Source organism: Myotis daubentonii, chromosome 1 (genome assembly GCF_963259705.1).
Source record: "Myotis daubentonii chromosome 1, mMyoDau2.1, whole genome shotgun sequence".
Lineage (NCBI taxonomy): Eukaryota > Metazoa > Chordata > Mammalia > Chiroptera > Vespertilionidae > Myotis > Myotis daubentonii.
The window spans coordinates 30480641-30500047 of NC_081840.1; the positions used below are offsets into that span (position 1 = coordinate 30480641).

General features: G+C 41.8%; 1 protein-coding gene across 8 annotated transcripts in view; it reads right to left on the reverse strand.

Annotated features, from left to right (window-relative positions):
* The window catches only part of SYNE2 (spectrin repeat containing nuclear envelope protein 2), a 316273-nt gene that overhangs the window by 159039 nt on the left and 137827 nt on the right, over nt 1-19407 (reverse strand). For 7 of the 8 annotated variants that reach the window (XM_059693959.1, XM_059693921.1, XM_059693938.1 and 4 more), the window contains 11 exons: nt 14831-15010; nt 13381-13531; nt 6947-7105; nt 5917-6078; nt 5239-5340; nt 3886-4086; nt 3376-3547; nt 3019-3131; nt 1475-1677; nt 903-1022; nt 489-771 (listed from right to left, as the gene is read on the reverse strand). In XM_059693959.1, coding sequence (XP_059549942.1) covers nt 489-771; nt 903-1022; nt 1475-1677; nt 3019-3131; nt 3376-3547; nt 3886-4086; nt 5239-5340; nt 5917-6078; nt 6947-7105; nt 13381-13531; nt 14831-15010 — 1846 coding nt within the window. The remainder of the gene's footprint in view (nt 1-488; nt 772-902; nt 1023-1474; nt 1678-3018; nt 3132-3375; nt 3548-3885; nt 4087-5238; nt 5341-5916; nt 6079-6946; nt 7106-13380; nt 13532-14830; nt 15011-19407) is intronic. The other variant, XM_059693929.1, reaches the window with a different exon arrangement.

Here is a 19407-nt window from a genome sequence, read left to right on the forward strand (position 1 = left end):
TCCTCTCTGAAATAAAAATAAAAAGTGAGCTGAAGGGAGATTGAGATTTCTTGCCCTCCACAACCCACTCAGTACCTAATAACCTTTAAGATCTATACATATCTACTCTGAAGGAGCTTTTCTCCAGCCCTGCCCTGGACATTGCTGGTGGCCCTGCTGTACTGATGTGTCTTTTTACAGCCGGCGAACTCCCACCTGCTACAGCCTCAACCACTGTCTCCATGTCACTTCCTCTGCACAGTGAAGATGGACAATACTTGGGCACTGCCCTCACAAAGAGAAGATTCACTTTCTCTCTTCCCTCTGCATTAAAATAATTTCAGACCCACCACAGCCCTTCTCTGTTGTAAGGTCCGTCACCTGACTGTCTTCAACCTCCACAGCACTACTATTTTCCAGTGGGAAACAAATCTTGGCCATTTCCCTCTAAATCTTTTCAACATCAAAGTTCACTCTGACTCCTGAAATTTAGTTTCCCACGGGTATACCTTTATTTTTTGGATTGTTTCCTCAAGTGGCATTTGGCCTTCAGATGAATTCAGAACCATAAGGGACTCTTTAATCCCTGTTATCCAATGAATGACATCTTGTGCAAGATCATTAAAGCTCTGATCCTTGGCAGGAGGTAGCTTATCCTCTTCCTCAATTTGTCTCAATAATGCCTGGTATCTAGCAATCAAATGTGTTGATTCCAGTATTATTTCTTCTTCTTCAGTAAGCCCACACTCCTTCAAAGAGTTGTTCAGCTGGGCCACAGTTTCAAATTGTTCTCTGTAAATTCCAAATGTTACTGAAAGTTTATAGGAGCCACAACACCATGGAAGAAACCATATTCCCAGGAAATATATCTAATATTTCTAATATTCCCAGGAAATATATCTAATATATAAGATCAGTTATACCTCTTTCTAGCTAGAGCTTGGCAAAACAATTCCGTTTTCTCTCCTGATTGTTCCATTTCTTTCCATTTCTCTTCTTGATTCGTCAACCACTTACTCAGGTTTCTGTGGTCATCCTGGAGTCTAAATGAACATGACATATGTTAGAAATAAAATAAGCAACAAATGCTTCTCTGAAGAGAAGGTTGACACGAATCTTGGGATCCAACCAGGTTTTAGTATATATTTTTGTTATTCTTTGGAGAAAATTTAATTTGTAACATTAAAATCTGAATAATAACAGCCTGTACTACAACGGGATTCTATAAGGCAGTGAGCCACACAAATGTATCATAAAGAACAGGAAATAAACAGAAAAGATTTCCAGACTCTCCCCTAAACCTTTGCCATTTTAAGTAATTTGAAGAATTCTCTAAACTTCCATTTTCCTAGAGTCAAACTTAAATTTGAAAGCATGCATTCTGTTTGTGAAATCTGTGTGTACTGTGCATCCCAATGCTGGCTGTACTGCGGCAGAGGACATACACAGGCACCGTTAGAAAACATGTTGCTGAGGCGTCCCCTCTACTTCCTACCTCAGAAGCTGCCGCAAGTAGTCATCGAGCTCCTTTGCTCGCGCCTGGCATACGGACTCCATTTTTCCTAATTCGGTTTCTTGGTGTAGAATCCAACCACTAAGCTCCTGAACACGTGCTTTGGGCAGATGCTTCCTCACACGATTCACTACAGTTTCCACCTGCTGTACTTGACTGCCTCGTCCTTCGAGAGTCAAGAAATCCTATTAAAAAAAAAAAGAAAAGACAAAAAGTCAATTATGTCCTGCTGGCAAGTCTAAGGATGGTCTCTGCCACCCCCACAACCCTTTCCAAGCCGGTACATGCACATCCATCTTCTTAACACCCTATTCAAAAGAAGGCCTATGGAGAGACAATGAACTTCAATGGCAAATGATCAAAAGACGACTTCGATTAGTCCTACGATGTGTGTATGCATCTGACTTCCTGGTAATGGGGTCAAGCAGAACAACCAGGTGCCGCTGTGAAGGTCAGTAGGAGTTGAGACGGGAAAGGCTGCATTTTCTTGCTTGGTTGTACTCAACTTCTCCTAAATACTCATCCCTTTCTAGTAACCAATACGTAAAACTACACAGACTTTTTTTCTATTTCACTTTGTCCGAATGAGAATTTTATTTCAATGTTTGTGCTAAAAAGTTTGAGCATCAGTTTGCTAAGGCTCATGCAATGGGTGAAGTTAAATGCAAAAGAAAAGTCAGAACTTGAAACTAAAAAAATAGAAAGAAAAAAATAGAAAAAAGGCGGTTGTACCAATGAAGAATGGTTTCAAATCAACAGGTCAGAGAACATTAAATGCCGTCAATAAGCTGAGAGTACAGCTTATTCTCTTTTTGTTTGCTTTCTATATTTTTATTGATTTCAGAGAGGAAGGGAGATGGGGAGAGAGATAGAAACATCAATGATGAGAATCATTGATCGACCACCTCCTGCAAGCCCCACATTGGGGATAGAGCCTGAAACCCGGGCGTGTTCCCTGACCAGGAATTGAACCGTGACCTTCTGGTTCATAGGTCGACGCTCAACCACTGAGCAACACTGGCCGGGCTATTCTCAAGAATTAAGGGTGCTATCTGCCTTTTAAACGTGCAGGCACTTTGCCATTCATTTCAGGCCACCCTCCACTATACCCTTACCAGCAGTATATTAAAGTTCAACTGCAATTTTTAAAAGAAAAATATGCCTAGAAAGACTTAAAAAAAATCAAGAAATCTCTTTCAGGAAAGTAAAGGAACGTCAAAGTCCAAATGAAATAAATTTTTTACTTTTGAACAAATATGATTTTAACACAACTGAGTTCAACAGCAAACTCTTAGATAAACAGCATCTTAGAATAGGTATGAAAACAGAACTTGCTTCAACCACTTGCACCATTACCCAATAAACAGTTTCAAAATATTTGGGGAAAGCCAGGTTATTTGGAAATATTATTTCTATATAAGAAAATTAATAAATCAAAGTAATTATTATCCTAGCTACTTAAATACAATTCTATGCCTCTAGTATTTTAGTTTTGATGAATTTTGATTGACATGTATATGACTTACAGAAAGCTTTTGTAGCTTTTGTTCCATACTCTTTTTTGTATCTGATGGTTCAAAACACTCTTCAAGATTCATTTTAATGTTGCTGAACCAGTCATTAAAATTCTTGCATTGATCTGCAGGGGGGAAAAAAATTGGCACTTGAAAGAAATGAATGTTATTTATGACATGCATAGATTAGTGAGTGCTTCCCCCCAAAAGATTTAACTGAATACATCCTTAATCAATCAATCAACCCTTTTCTCTAAATACAATCTGTGCAACCATTGCTAAGTGAAGCTTAGATTAGCCTTTGTGTTCACAGTACTTGTTCACACTTCAAGATTCTCAGAAACACAGTAGAAGAAACATTGCACTCACCATTCAATAACTTAGAAAAGTGATCTTGCAAAACGCTTTTTTTGGTATTAAATAAATCACTGACACTTTCATATTGCTTTTTTAATTCAGAGAGTTCAGGAGTCAGGCAACCTATTTGATTCTCAAGTGATACCATACTTTGCTTTTGCTGCAGAATTTGCTGTTGTATCTCCTAAATATATAAACAAACAAACAACTATTAAATCTTAAAATGGCCTCAATAACAACGCATGTTAGATCTCCATTATTTTCATAAAAATAATTTTCTATTGGGTGGATTTGCTTTCTCTTAGCCCATAAATGTATAAAAGCAATGCAATTTAATATCAAATAATTACTGTCCACAGAGCAAGGCAAAAGTGAAACTGCTAAATATACACAAATTGTTTTTCTGAGATTTTCCCCCAAGCTTGCATTTTTTTATTAACTCCTTTTATTAAGTAGGTCAAGACTGTCAGAAGTAAGTGTGAAGGTAAATCTGAGCCAGAGAAGGGAAGCAGCTGGAAGTACCTCTAGTTTCGTAAAGATCTCCAAGCTGTCGGACGGAGACAGGGCTTTCAAGAGGGACTCGGTCATCCCGATCTGGGTCTTGGCTTGGTCGAGGTCCTCCCTTAGCTCAGCTGTGTTCCCACTGAGTGCAGAGCAGCTGGATTCGCCTGTTAAGAGCATTTTCACATGTTCTATCTTGTTCAAAATAGAAGACTCCATGACCTGAAATCATGAAACATAGGAAGTACGGTTACAGATTTTACTGAACTAGATTTTAAGACAAACCACGCTGCTAGAAAGCGAGTTGAGATTGCTTCACTTCAACGTGAAATGAATTCTTCTCTACTTATAATTCTTCATTGTTCTATACCACTGATACGACAATTCAAACGGTGCCTTTAAAGCAGGGGTGGGAATGTCGGCCTGCAGGCCTTTTAAAGCCCTTGAAATCATTTGGGCTGGCCCTGCCAAGGCAATCGCAGGCGGGACCTGAAATTCAATCAATCTAGGAGTTTTCTTCAAAGCAACATAAATATATATACGTGAATTATATTAAGTGAATGATGTTATAAATATCCAAATGGCCCTTGGCAGAAGAGAGGCTCCCCACCCCTGTTTTAGAGAATAATATGAGAACTGAAATTGAACTTCTGACTTTTTATGAGACTAATTTGAATCCTTCCCCCAAAACCAGTTTTATCTAGCATACCAACGGAGGGATTATTTCTTTTGAAAACATGTAAAAACATATAGTAAAAATTATATAGCCAGCATCTGTTGAGCATTTATTATGTGCCCAGCATCATGGTAAACACTTAATGCACGCACAAAAACACGGGCGTAAGACGGTGAAGGAGGTTGGTTGCTCAAGATCAGACGGCTAATGAGTGGTGGCACCCGGACCTCACCCAGAAAGTCTGACTCATGCTCAGCCATACGAATATTCCCACTCAGCCACCGTGCACTTCCATCTCCATAAAACTGTAACAATCTCTTTGCACAACAGAATTCACACTTGAGGCAATCTCCCTGTTTCTCCTTCTAGAAAGCGGGTCACTGGAGCATATTTTCCTTCCTACACCCATGACAACTCCTGAGGAAACCCCTGTTACTTGACAGGGGCCACACCGTGATACCTCTCCCTCCACACAGAGGCCTGTGAAATAAGGATAAAAGAATGCAAGATACAGCATTATTCATTCTAAAAGTGGAACAAAGATAAACGAGGATGACTATTAAAAATTTGGTTCAATTTAATATAGGAATCGAACAAAGGTGAATTAAATAATGACCCAAATTTTATTTTAAGATTCGAACTCCGGTTTATGAGCATTAGAGTACTCTCATTGGGACTTTTAAATAAAAATTCCTTACCTGCAATTCAAGAGGTATTTCGCTGCTTTGAAGCAGAAACTGTATTTTAGCCACTCTTTTAGAAAATTCTGAAGGTTTTTGTTCATGGACTTGTAATTCTGCCTAAAACACATAATTGTAATAAAAATATTTTTATTGTATACCTTATTTTCTGGTACCCATGATTGCTACTGTTAATACACAGAACATGGAGAGCCTTTGGATTGCCCCTAATCACTTGGTTTTTGACAGAGTCCTGGGAGTTACAAATCCAAGCACCTTCATGGATGAGATAATGAAAGATAATTAAAATATCTGTGATTTTGTTAATAACAATGTCACATGCAAGTTCATCCTACTGTGTGTTGATATATTTATAATTGGAACAAATATTACATTTTAGTTAGACATTCATGAAAATAAATGATCGTCTCCCATGTGAGGTCAGTTTCTCCCATGTTAAGTTCATTTCATCCATGAATCCCTTGGATGTCTGTTAACCCCAGATTAATATTATTTCCTAACATCTTCCCAGATATCATAAAGGAAGCAACAGAGTTCAGGTCCCACTCAGGGGATTAGGAAAGAAATAAAAGATTTCTTTGTGATTTTTCTAGACAAATCACAAAAGAAAGCAAACTCATTATTAAAATGTCAACTGTGTAAAAAAGAGCAGACATTTTATCTCTGTTCAATTACCTTCAGCATATCTCTTTCCACTTCAGTGAGTTGATGCAATTCCATTTTCTGAAGGACTTTTTCAGTCCACTCATCAATTACATCTTTTAAGCTAAAAAGTTTGTCCCATAAAGCTAGAGCTTGACCAAGGTTTTCATAGTAGTCTTCTGTCTTCTCATTTATCTACCATAATTATTAACACATAAAAATAACACATTTAGTAGGAGAAAAATATGAAAACCATTGTTTCAAACACTATTTTTTAAAAAATATATATCTATATGTTTTATTGATTTTTTACAGAGAGGAAGGGAGAGGGATAGAAAGTTAGAAACATCGATCAGCTGCCTCCTGCACAAGCCCTACTGGGGATGTGCCCGCAACCAAGGTACATGCCCTTGACTGGAATCGAACCCGGGACCCTTGAGTCCGCAGGCCGACACTCTATCCACTGAGCCAAACCGGTTCTAGCTAAACACTATTTTTAAATAAAATTTTAGTTTACCTTTACTGGCTATTTTGCTTTATTAGTCAACAAAAATTTTGCTTTATCGTATCATGTACTTCTCTTTTCTACAAAAAAAAATCTTAGCTGATGTGCTGCAGCTTATTCGCAATGAAAGCAATATTCTTCCTAATTTCTAAGCCACAATAAATAAAAGTTGCTTTTAAAAACCCCAGATGAAAATATAACACAAATTCTTAATTTGCAATTCATAAAAAATATCATTAGTCCTCAAATAAAAATGTATTAAGTAAATATATAGTTGAACATCAATATCTTTCATGGATGAGGAACATATTAACTAATTTATTTCAAATAAGTTGAGCTTGCACTTTTATATATAGAAACTTGTAGACCCATTTGTTAGTACTGCCTAAAACTCTGGATGTAAAGAAAATTGCTAAGTCATAAACTTTATATTATTTGAACATTTTTACCATGAGTATTTTTGAATTTTGTAATCAGATCAAACATTAAAGATACAACAGAAAAGGTCAATCTAATTGTTATAGAATAGAATTTCTAGTCAATTAAATGATCACTTACATCAAGCCATCTGTCCACAATAACATTAGCCTCTTTCTCAAAAGGAGGCTCTTCAAAGGTTCTCATTTTATTTAGATGAAATTGTAGATTTTTGCAGATCTGGTTAATCTTGTCAACAACTTCCAAATGTTCATTAAATTCTTCTTTGACAATTTCAATCTGTAAAAAAGTTGTAAAACATGTTTTGACCTACTGACAGATGAACTGATAAGAAACATCATTTCATTTTTTGTTTTTATTGTCCCACTTTCTCAATGAAAAGTGTTTATAATCCTAACCATCTGATTTAACAATAATTCTACACCCAACTTTCTTCCTACTCTGCATGATGGAATATGATCTAAAATCATGTCTTTTTGTCCATGAGAAATAATATTCTCAAAAAAAAAAAGCATATCCATGCAATGGTATAAAAATCGGGTATAGATTCCTCCAGTAAGAATCATCTTTCTATTGTTAAAGAAAAAAATGTCCTCATCTGAATAAAACAACAGAACTCTAAAAGATCTTTAATATATGACTTCCAGTTTAATCTTCTATGATTCTAACTCCAACATCATCTCTAACATGGAAGCTGAAACACTATTTTATGAAAAGGCCAATGATCTTTAAAATGAAATTTGAGTGTTGACTAATGTATTCTTATTGTTTCACTCAATTTACTAATCTTACACACACATTTTTAATAACTACATAAAATTGGGAAATAGATGTCTCATAAACAAAAATCTAAAAAGCATGCACCCTAGAAGGACTTTCATTTCTGGGAATATGGAGTAGACATACTTTTCCCTCTTCTTCCCACTAAGCACAATGAAAACCCCTGCACATCACACACAAAACTAATTTAAGAAGACTGGAAAGTGGAGAATTGAAGAAGGAAGAGCGGCTGTGGGCATTAGCTCCTAAGGAACAACCTGGTGGTCGCTCCCTGCCTTTTCTTTTTCCCTCCAATGTCCCAGACTGCGTGCTGAAGAAGGCAGCATCTGGTAATATAACAGACAAAAGAGTCCCAAGAAAGGCCTGCCCTCTTCAGCAAAAGTACCAGGAACAGGACAACCTAGCAAGACAGAAAACTTTCAGAACATCATCACTCCCTGAAGGTAAATAATATAGGGAAAAAATGTGGCCAAACCCCACCATTTCAGCAAAGTCAAATGCACAGCCTAGACCTCGCCAGCCCTTGGCTGTGACAGAGGCCCCACCGTCACCCAACCAGGGTACTGTCAGAGGAGGCCAAGTAGAGAGCCAGGGCTTTCATTCCTGCTGGGCACTTGCCCCTCTGGTGTCACTGGAGGCCACCTAGGGAGCTGTGAGGAAGAGCCAGGGAGGTGTCAGCGGAAGCCTAGTGGGGAGCCAGAACTTCTACCCCCGACCAGCGGTGACAAGGACACCCGAATTTCGGGGGTCAAGAAAGTATCCTGTTTGCAGATGACATGATTATCTACGTAGGAGATAATCTCTAAAATACTCCTAGAAATCTATAATCTTCAACAATACAAAGATGATACTTCCAAGGAATCTATAAAATACTCCTAGAGCTGATAAGTAGGTTCAAAAAAGATTGAAGAATAGAAGATAAATATATGAAAATCAACTGTATTTCTATGTCCTAACAACTCTACTTTTGTATACTAACAACAAATTTAAAATACCATTTCTAATTACTCAAAAAATTAAATACTTACATATAAATCTAACAAAACATGCATAGGAGTTATATGTTAAAAACTACAAAATGCTACTCAGCTGGCGTGGCTCACTGGTTGAGCGTTCACCTATGAACCAGGAGGTCATGGTTCGATTCCAGGTTAGGGCATATGTGGGGGTTGCAGGCTCGATTCCCAGTGTGGGGCATAGAGGAAGCAGCTGATGAATGATTCTCTCTCATCATTGATGTTCCTATCTCTCTCTCCCTTCCACTCTGAAATCAATAAAAAAAATATATTTTAAAAAACAAAACAAAAAAACTACAAAATGCTCATGAAAGAATTATGAAGGTCTAAATAAATGCAGAGAAATACCAAGTCCATGAATACCTAGTAAAAGGAAAACAGGCTCTCCCTGTATTATTTCTTATAACTGCATGTGACTATAATTATTTCAAAATAAAAAGTTTAATTAAAAACTAAACATTTTTGATGAAAAAAATTACTGAGAGGTTCTATTTCCTGACTTCACACTGACTAATACATTGGCAAGGCTGCAAGGCAAACCAAGTGTTTTTCCTTCCAGTTTAGGCCTCTTTGTATTGGGACATAATAAATGTTTGTTCAATTAAATGGAAAAAATATATATAGCCCTAGCCGATGTGGCTCAGTTGGTTCAGCATCGTCCCATGAATCCAAAGGCTGCCAGTTCGATTCCTGGTCAGAGCACACGCCCAGGTTGTGGGTTTGATGCCTGGTGGCGGTGTGTACCGGAGGCAACTGATCAATATCTCTCTCCCCCATGTTGATGTTTTCTCTCTCTTTCCCCCCTCTCCCTTCCTCTTTCAAAACATCAATAAAAGCACATGTGAAGTATATTACATGTGTTTAAATTAGGATGTGTCTACCCATCCTCATTCTTACTACATTCAGAGAACTCTGTTGTTAAATTGACACAGCAGGTGAAAAGACAGAGCAGGAGAGGGTATTTTTGCATTGACAGGAACTGCAGGTTTTGTTCTGTAATGAATGGAAGGGGAGAGAGGAAAGAAAGCTAGGTCCCCTCTGACATTTCCCAAACTTTAACAGTCCCCTGACAGTTCAGCTTTCTAGTCTTACTTTCACACTCTTTCATTAAGGAGAGTAGAAATTTGGCACCATGTCCTAGATAAACATCCAGGTTTCTATAGTTTGGAGGACAAACGTTCTCAGTGGTATCATATTTCAGCCACCGAGCATCATGACAATGCATGCCACAGAAATGGATTGTTTCTGAAGACAGTACCTAGGTCATCACAAAATTGACCGAAAGTTTGTTAACGATCAGTAGCACTAAAATTTGCTTTTATCCGGTCATTTAAAAAAGTGTCTGGGAACAAAATTAAACACCAGTGTACTGGAACTTCTATGTCTTCCATACAAAATTATGTTATTTCAGCAAATATATAAAGTGCCCATATGCTAGACACCATGCTAGATATAAGATTCTCAACATAATAATTTTTTTAATGCCTGGACTTGTATATTTAAAAATTATAGTTATTTTATTAATTTTAAAACAACCTTTTGTGAGCTAACCATTAAGTTGAGAAAGGGGTATAGATGAAGCAAAGTTAACCAATTTTTACTTCGGTCATACACATACTTCAAATATGTTTTCAGGAAAGACACTATTGTGATGACTGAAACATGACTGCAGTCAGATAGACCTGGGCATAAGTAATAATTCTATCGTTCATTAATTAGCCATATAGTTTTTATGTTATTTAATAAGAAACTCTAAGAAGCTCTTATCCTAAACCCCAATGTAATGTATTAGGAGATGAGGCCTTTGGGAAGTAAGTAGGTCATGAGTGTGGTGCTCTCATGAATAGGATTAGTGCCCTCATAAAAGAGACTCCAGAGAGTTATCTTGACCTCGCCACAGTGTGAGGACCAGGGAAAAGATCGCCACAAGTGTGTGACCTCGGGCCAGGGGCACTGCAGGTGTAGGATCCCAGCCTAGGAGAGCTACAGAGGCTCCTGTGGAGAGCCACTGGGCGACGGGAGGGTCATCCAGTTAAGCCATGGGGGTGATGAGGCCATCCAGTGGGCTTGGAGGCAGAGCACCAGGCCACAGAGGATTATTCTCAAGCCTTACGGTTTCATGTTGTTTGTCTTGTTAGGTTTTGGTCTTACTTCTTTCTCCTTTACTATTTCTCCCTTTTGGAACGGATATGCCTACCTGTCCCACCATTGTATTTTGAAAGTATATAATTTGTTGGGTTCCATGGGTCAGCTGCTGGAGAGAAATTTCCCCCAGGGTGAAACGTACCTTGAGTCTCACCCACATTAGAGGATATGCAGATGAGACTTTGGACTTAGATTTTAGAGTTGATGCTGGAGCAAGTTGAGACTTTGGGGGCTGATGGGATGAAATACATATACTTTGCATGTAAGAACACAGATTTTGGGGGGGTCAACAGCAGAATGTTATAAACTGTGAGAACTGTCTCCAAAACTGTAAGAAATAAATTTCTGCTGTTTATAAGCCACCCAGACTAAGGTATTTTCGTTATAGCTGCCCAAACAGACTGAGACAATAGCCACAGAGGCACTAATGATGGCAGGAGGGTCAATACCTGGACTTAGATGTCCATTAATGAGAGTCATTCAGGAGAGGGGCCACCTGCCTGAAGGTGATGGAAGGAATTTTCCTGGTCAAAATTACAGTTTTGGTTATACAGTTATGGGTACAGGAAGAGTGTTCACACAGCTGAGAAGCGAGATCATTTAGAAATGCAGATAGGCCAAAGGCCAAGTTACCCCAAGGTGTGCCTCTGTGGCCTATAGATTATTTGAGCTAAAGTCAACTTTAGCAGAGAGACTCAAGAAAAACTTCTGTCCCTCCCATAACTACCTACATGAACTTGAATTAGGCATCTGCCCATAAAAAGAGATGATCAGAGGTAACCTCTTTTGACCTATCTATAGGGCAGGGTAAACTTCTATTTACTGAACATCTGCTCTGCTTATCACCCTACAATAACCCTGTGAGGTCCCCAAGGCACCTTGCCCCACCCCTAGCTGAGAATGTCCTATGTACCCATTTCCCTTTTTGTCTCTGAACCTCCAGTGCACATGGGGTTTCTGACTCTCTCATGAAGCCTGGGTTCCCAAAGAGATGTATTAAATTTGTTCTTTTCTCTTGCTAATGTGTCTCATGTCTGTCTGATTATTAGACCAGCTGGAAAAAAAAAAAAACTTGAGTGTTTTTTTCTTCCCCCACAACCACACACACAGTGGGCATCATGACTGACGCTATTAAAAGATTAAATCCCAGAAACGCTGCTAGGTACTCTACCAATGCTACCTCACCAAATAGGATAGACAGAGCTTTTTTGCTGGTAACAGGATCCAACTTAACAGGACAAAGGTAGGACTCGAGGACAAAGGAGGATTAGCACAAACCAAGAACAGCTGCAAGCAAGAGGGACTAGATATGTCTGGTCAGCATACAAGACAGGGACTTAGGGGACAAGACAGTGATTAAGGCTGAGACCTTGATTCTGAAATAGGAGTGCCTAATGGAAACTGTTGTCAGGGGCACAGAGAAGAGTAGTTACGTGAACTGGGACACACGGGTGAGGGGATCTCGTACGGCTGATCGTGCTGGATTCTCTGAGAACCGAGGGAACCATAGCGCCTTAGATCCCCTGGGATGAGGGCAGGACCCTCCTAGACTCCGAGACCACCACACCCAGAAGCTGCTCTGCTGGACAGGTTGCAATGGAGCCGCGCCAACTGACTATCTGCTCATGGTCCTGGGGGCCTCCCTCATGGAACACCCGTCACACAGTCACGACTGTACAACTGGTATCTGTCTAAACCAGCCCCTTTCTGACTGGTCCGTCTCAAGAAACTGAGAAAGCGGGTCCCTGACAGGGGCTACTCCTCGGCTGTGGCACCGGCCGTGTGTCTGCACCCCGAGCGCCACAGCAGCTTCAGGGACAGGAGTTCCGGATAAAGAACAAATCGTCCTTGTAAGCTTCTCCGATGTTCTCAGCAACGGGGAAGTTTAATAAAATTGCTTCCTAACAACCAGCTAGGTCAAGCAGACTGAGCTTTGCACGGGATTTTGACTCTCTGGCCGCACTTTCGCATCGTGCTCACAAACCAGCAGGAAAATCAGCGGGTGAATAAGCACAGAGGATAGTGTGATCCTCTGTCTCCCTTCCTCCCACTCTGATGGATAACCACACAAAATCATAGAAAATAATGACACCTAGTGTCCAAAAATGTCATTCTTCTTAGAACATGAAGCTGTGTTTGGCGAGGCTATGAACACGACAGAACCACCTGCAGAAGAGCTCACGCGCCTTTTGCAGAAAGCAAATAAGTAAAAAGGTAATTTTTCCCTTTGTCCACTAGCCACAGAGGGGATTGTCGCACGGTCTTCACTCTCTCAAGACTCCAATGAAGTGTCAGGTTCCTTGAGGCAGAAGGTCAGTGCACACACGAACGGTTACCACCTCCCGGAGGGAGCAGCAGGGGCCACCCCGGACTCCAACACAGCCACCCGCCAGCGCCGAACCCAGACAGAGGCGACCCAGCATCAACCTGGGGGTTGATTTTTTTTTTTTTTTAGCTCTGCTGACATACTCAATAAATTCTTAGATATTTGGTAAAAAAGAGTCACTAGTAACTTCTTTTAAAAGTTTTGGAAAAGGCTCCGTTTATAATATCCTCTTTATTGCCAGGCTAGTGAGCAAGGCCATGGGTACTTCGTCAGGAATCTGGACTCACCTCTGCTATCCTTTTCTTCAGGTTATCCTTCCCCATGTACGAAGCCTGAAGGGAGATGACATTCTCTTCTTTTTGAATCAAAGTTGTCAAGACGCTTTTAAAATTCTGATATTGTTTTAAGAGCTCCAAAACGCGTTCACACTGGTCAAGGCTATCAAAAAGGAAACATGTAAAACAGCTAAACATCTGAAAAGAACAAAGCCACTCTTTCTCTCTTTCACTATCCTTACAATGACCAATAAGTTACAGAAGGATTTTTCTCCTTGACATGGTTTATAATAGTTTTACCAATTTAACCTAAGCATGATGGCACATACGTGCCATCCCAAGTGGGTGGTAAAAACAGCCACTGGACTCGCATTTTCACCCGATCGATATTAAAAAGTCACTAGACGTACGCTTTAGAAAGAAACCTACGACTCATGACCTTGAGGAGTCGGCATCTCAATTTCATCCTTAACCAAAAATCATCTTGAAAAACTGTGCCTCCCTAGAATTATTCTTGGAGATTATTTCAATATTGGTTCAGCAAGTCACACATTATTTATAAACGTCTACTTAACTCATTCTAGATTTAGCCCATTTCAAAAAGTATAGTACAGATAATGTGGCAGTTAGGACACCTGGTTTCTAGTTATGGCTGGGAACTAATTAGATATATGGCCTTAGGTAACTTACTTTAGGTCCCAGAACCTCAATTCCTTCCTCTGTAAAACTGAAGGACAGACTAGATCAAATACCACAAAGAGGCTTTATCTTGACTATATACACTCAGGTCCCGGAAGGAAAGTATAGAAAGTGGACTGGAAAGTTCGGTGGTGAAAGGAGAGCAGAGTTAAGGGAATCACCAGAGAGCCGAGCCACCCAGGGACTGACAGAAGCAATAGCTCTTTTTTTTTTTTTTTTTTTTTTCATTCTCATCCAAGGATATTTTTTCCACTGAGGTGAGGGAGGGCAGAGGAGGGGGAGAGGGAGAGAGAGAAAGAGACTGAGATTGGAAGACGCCAAGCTGCTGGATTTAAAGATGGAAATAAGAGACACAAGCCAAGGATTATAAGAGGAAGCCTCCAAAAGATAAAAAAGGCAAGGAAAGGGATTCACTCCTGAAGTTTCCAAAAGAAACAGAGCTTGATGTGGGGATTTCTGACCTCCAGACTGTAATAAAAGCTCGTGACATTTTTCAGCCACTAAATGTGAGGTAACTGGTTACAGCAGCAATGGAAAACAAATCCAGGGGAGGGGAGGAGAATTAATGCACGGTGTGTGTGTCAGCCTTCCTAGATAACCTCTTCAATTCATCAAGCCACAGTCTGTGACCCCAGGGCTGCCCAGACACTGGCCCAGTGCGCTTCCAGGGCGAAACTCCTGCTTGCCCTCCGTTAGGTGCCGGGACTGTGTGTTGATTGTGCCACAGAGCACCTGGCAGAGGCGGGCGGGATTCTGTCCTTACCATTCGGTGACGGCGGCTTTGGTGCTCTCCCACAGGAGCGCTGTATTCTGGCACTGCTGATTCAGGGCTTTTTCTCTGCCATCTTTGAATTGTGGAAGAGAACCTGCCATTTCTTGCAAGTGTTTCTTCTCTTTTTCATAGTCATCCAGGTCCTTTTCCAGTCTGATTAATGACTTTTTTCTTGATTATGAAAGAGAAAAGATTGATAGCCAATCATTAGCCAATTTGACAGGATACAAATGAGGGTAATTTGGGGAGCACACCACCTTTAATTTGTCCTCAGGAGGTTTAGGAAGACAAAAATTACACATTAAAAATCGCTATTACAGAGTTCAGGAGGCTCTCTGCATTCCCACTATACTAATATGGGGTTTATTAAAATAAATATACAAAAACAATAACATTTTTCTGTGATGAACACACTTATAAAGGGTGTGTATATGCATGAGGAAAAAGAGAAAGCGTATGTGTGCGTAAACAAGCGGGAAAGAAATCATGGTGTGGAGAGAAGAAAAGAGATAAACAGTAGAGCACTACAAGGCTGCTAAGGAGGGGGCGGGGTGTCCGAGGAGGAAGGGAAAGCTTGTATGTCTACCCTGTGTACAACAAGCTCTCCCATATCAAGAAAAACCGTCATTTGAGCTAAGGGTGTTAAGGTACAAACTCATCCTGGAGGAATGAATGCCCTTCACCAGGGTCTAAATTGCTTTTATCAGATATTCACTGACTCTACTTTTTCTTTTCCGGTTTCACTCCCATTCCCTACAGCTCCTCCAAAAACTGCCTAAGACTTCCAGGAACCACCGCATTGCTGAACTCATGCTCCCCTCAAAGCCTCACCGTCCTTCCCTAGTCAGCAGCCTCTGACACAGTTGCTCACATCCTCTTTGCTGAAAGACCCCACTTGGCTCCCAGGACTCTCTTGATTTTCCTTCCACTCCACTGAGCACTCCTCAGCATCTCTGCCTTGTTCCTCCTCATCTCCCACGACCCCCCTCCTCCCAATGTGCAACACTGACCTCTCCTCTTGTCTATTTAAATCAAGGGTAGGGAACATCCAGCTCGCAGGCCCTATCAGGCCCTCGAAATCATTTGGTCTGGCCCTGCCAAGGCATTAGGGGTGAGTTAAATGTTTGACCAAATATAACTTAATTTTTAAGTCGATAACTTTGTATGGCCCGCAAATCTACACTAATAAAAGAGAAACATGGTAATTGGTGTACGACCGCTACCCTTTTCATTGGCTAATCAGCGAGATATGCAAATTAACTGTCAGCCAAGATGGCGGCCGGCAGCCAGGCAGCTTGAAACTAACATGAGGCTTGCTTGCCTCAGTGACGGAGGATCGTTGGAGGAAACCAACGTTCCCCACCTGCTAACAAATACCGCCGGACTTCAGCCAGCAGATTTGCAACATTGTAAGCAAAGGCCAGAAACCTACTTTCAGCCGCGGAGGCCTAAGAGCTGGAGCCAAGCCTCAAGCTAAAGCTGGCCCAGAATAAAAAAAAAGAAAGAAAGAAAAAGAAAAAAAGGAGCAGTTGGGAACTTCAGTCACTCCCAGCCTGAAAACAGCCCTCAGCCCCTCACCCAGACTGGCCAGGCACCCCAGTGGGGACCCCCACCCTGATCCAGGACACCCTTCAGGGCAAACCCGCCGGCCCCACCCATGCACCAGGCCTCTACCCTATATAGTAAAAGGGTAATATGCCTCCCGGCACCGGGATCAGCGTGACAGGGGGCAGCACCCAAACCCCCTGATCGCCCTGCGGCTCTGTGTGTGACAGGGGGCGGGGCCCCAACCCCCTGAGCAGCCCTGCTCTGTGCCTGATGGGGGGAGCTCCCCAACCCCCCCCCACCACAGGCCCTGCTCTGTGTGTGATGGGGTAGAGCCATAACCTCCCCATCGGCCCTGCCCTGAGTGTGAGAGTGGCGGCACCCCAACCCCCTGATCGGCCCTGCTCTGTGGGTGATAGAGGGCGGTGCCCCAACCCCCTGATGGGCCCTGCTCTGTGTGTGACGGGGGCAGCACCCCAACTCCCTGATTGGCCCTGCTCTGTGCGTGACAGGGGGTGGCGCCGCAACCTCCCCATCGACCCTGCCTTGAGTGTGACAGGGGACAGTACCCCAACCCCCCAATTGGCCCTACCCTGAGCGTGACTGAGGGTGACATCACAACCTCCCAATCTGCCCTGCTCTGTGCATGACGGGGCAGCGCCCCAACTCCCCAATCGGCCCTGCTCTGAGCCTGACCAGGGGCTGCACCCAGGGATTGGGCCTGCCCTCTGCCACCCCGGAGCAGGCCTAAGCCAGCACGTCGTTATCTCCCGAGGGGTCCCAGACTGCGAGAGGGCACAGGCCGGGCTGAGGGACCCCCCTTCCCCCCAAGTGCACAAATTTTTGTGCACCGGGCCTCTAGTTATGTTATAAATATCCAAATGGCCCTTGGCAGGAAAAAGGTTCCCCACCCCTGACAACTCAATCTGCTACTCGTGGCTTTAAATAGCATTCCAAAATGCTCGTAACTCTCAAGGGCATACCTGTAACCCTGACCTCTCTCCCAACTCTGATGCCATCTGTTTTTAAGAGTCTTACTGATATCTATGCTTGAAAGTCAAACAAGTATTGTGAACCTATCACATCTAAAACTGAGCACACCTGATCTTTCATTCACTACCTGACAATTTCAGTCTTGGTCACTTCTGTTAATGGTACCCCCAATCTTTCTTTTACACCCCATGTTCAATGTGTCAACAAATCTTGTAGACCCTACCTTCAAGAAATATCCAGAAATCTTAAAACTTTTCATCATTTCACCACTGGTCCACACCACCATCATCCCTCACCTGGATTACTGAAACAGATCAAACTAGACTTCCTGTGTCTTCCCTTAACTTCTAGTCTATACTAAACACATCAGCCAGAGAGAATCAGTAACAACAAAACCAAGTCGTTCCCCTCTGCTCAGCACCCTCCCATGACTTCTCAATGCCACTCAAAAAAGAAGCCAAGCCAGGCTGGTATGGCTCAGTGGTTGAGCATTGACCTATGAACCAGGAGGTCACGGTTGTTCCTGGTCAGGGTACATGCCTGGGTTGTGGGCTTGATCCCCAGTAGGGGGCACACAGGAGGCAGCCAATCAATTTCTCTCATCATGATGTTTCTCTCTCTCTCTCTCTGTCTCCTTTCCTCTCTCTGAAATCAATACACACACACACACACACACATATATATATATATATATATGTGTATATATATATATATATATGTATATATATATATATATATATAAAGAGAGAGAGAGAGAGAGAAGACTTTTTAAAAGAAAAAGCCAAAGTAATCACATGACCCACAGTCCCTTCATGAGCTAAACCTCATCCCATCAAGTATCTCCCTGACACGCTTTCAAATCTCTTCACCTCACTGCTGACCTCACCTCCCAGCCTCTCCGCAAACATGGCAGGCCTTCTCTCACACCTGGACTTTGTACCCACTGCTCCCTCAGTCTGGAAGGTTCTTCCTCCAGGTAGTCACTTAGCTGGCTCTCATCCCATCTTACTCACTCAAAGGTCACTTTCTAGTAAAACATCGTAATGACCCTATTTGAATCGCAACCCTCTTGTCCTTCTTTGCTTAATTTTTCTCCAGAGCTTATCTCAGCATCAAATACACTGATATCTTACCCCTCTTTCAAGATAATAAGCTCTATGAGCACCCTGGCCAGTGTGGCTCAGTGGATCTCAGTCTGGTTCCCAGTCAGGGCACATACCCAGGTTGAGGGTTTGATCCCCCGTCGGGGTATGTGCAGGAGGCAGCCAATCGATGTTTCTCTCTCTCTCCCTCTCTTTCTCTCTCACCGACTTGCTTCCTCTTTCTCTAAAATCAATAAAGGCATGTCTTAGGGTGAGGATTAAAAAATAAAATAAATAAATGAGCTCTATAGGGGCTATATAAAATGAAAGCAATTATTACTTATAAATGTGTAATTTTCATTTAAAAATTAATGTTTATGTATGTATCCTTTCTGAATCTATAATAAAAATATATTAACAATGAGTCAATAATTAAATAAGTATTTCGTTTGACATTAGGAACTGGGGCACTATAGGAATGGAAGATTCATTGAGACTGAGGTCACAGGGACATTCAGAGGAAAGAGCCTGGTCAGCTAAAGACCTCAAGAGAGCACTGTGCCTGAAGGACTAGAGATGGACAGAGGAGACAGAACGTGGGAGAGATTTACTAAGGGGAGGGAGCTTCACAAAAGTGCCTTTTCGGTTGGTATCGGCACAGAGAGGCCGAGTCTGAATGGCAGAATTAAAATAACACTCATATTGAAGGCTGCCAACCTCAGTTTTTACCCCAGTTCTGCTCAGTCCCCAGAACCGACACTACCCGTAGCTTACCTCAATCCCATGCCCTCCCACTCAGTCCCCACCCTAATCCTGATGGGAGGAGGCATGAGCCCAAATAATCACGGAAGAAGTAGGGACAAGGTGTAGCATGTGCATCGGTAGCCGATGCTACCACTTCTTTATGACCAAATGTGTAGAGTTCCAGTCTTCCCCCATCAAGAGAAC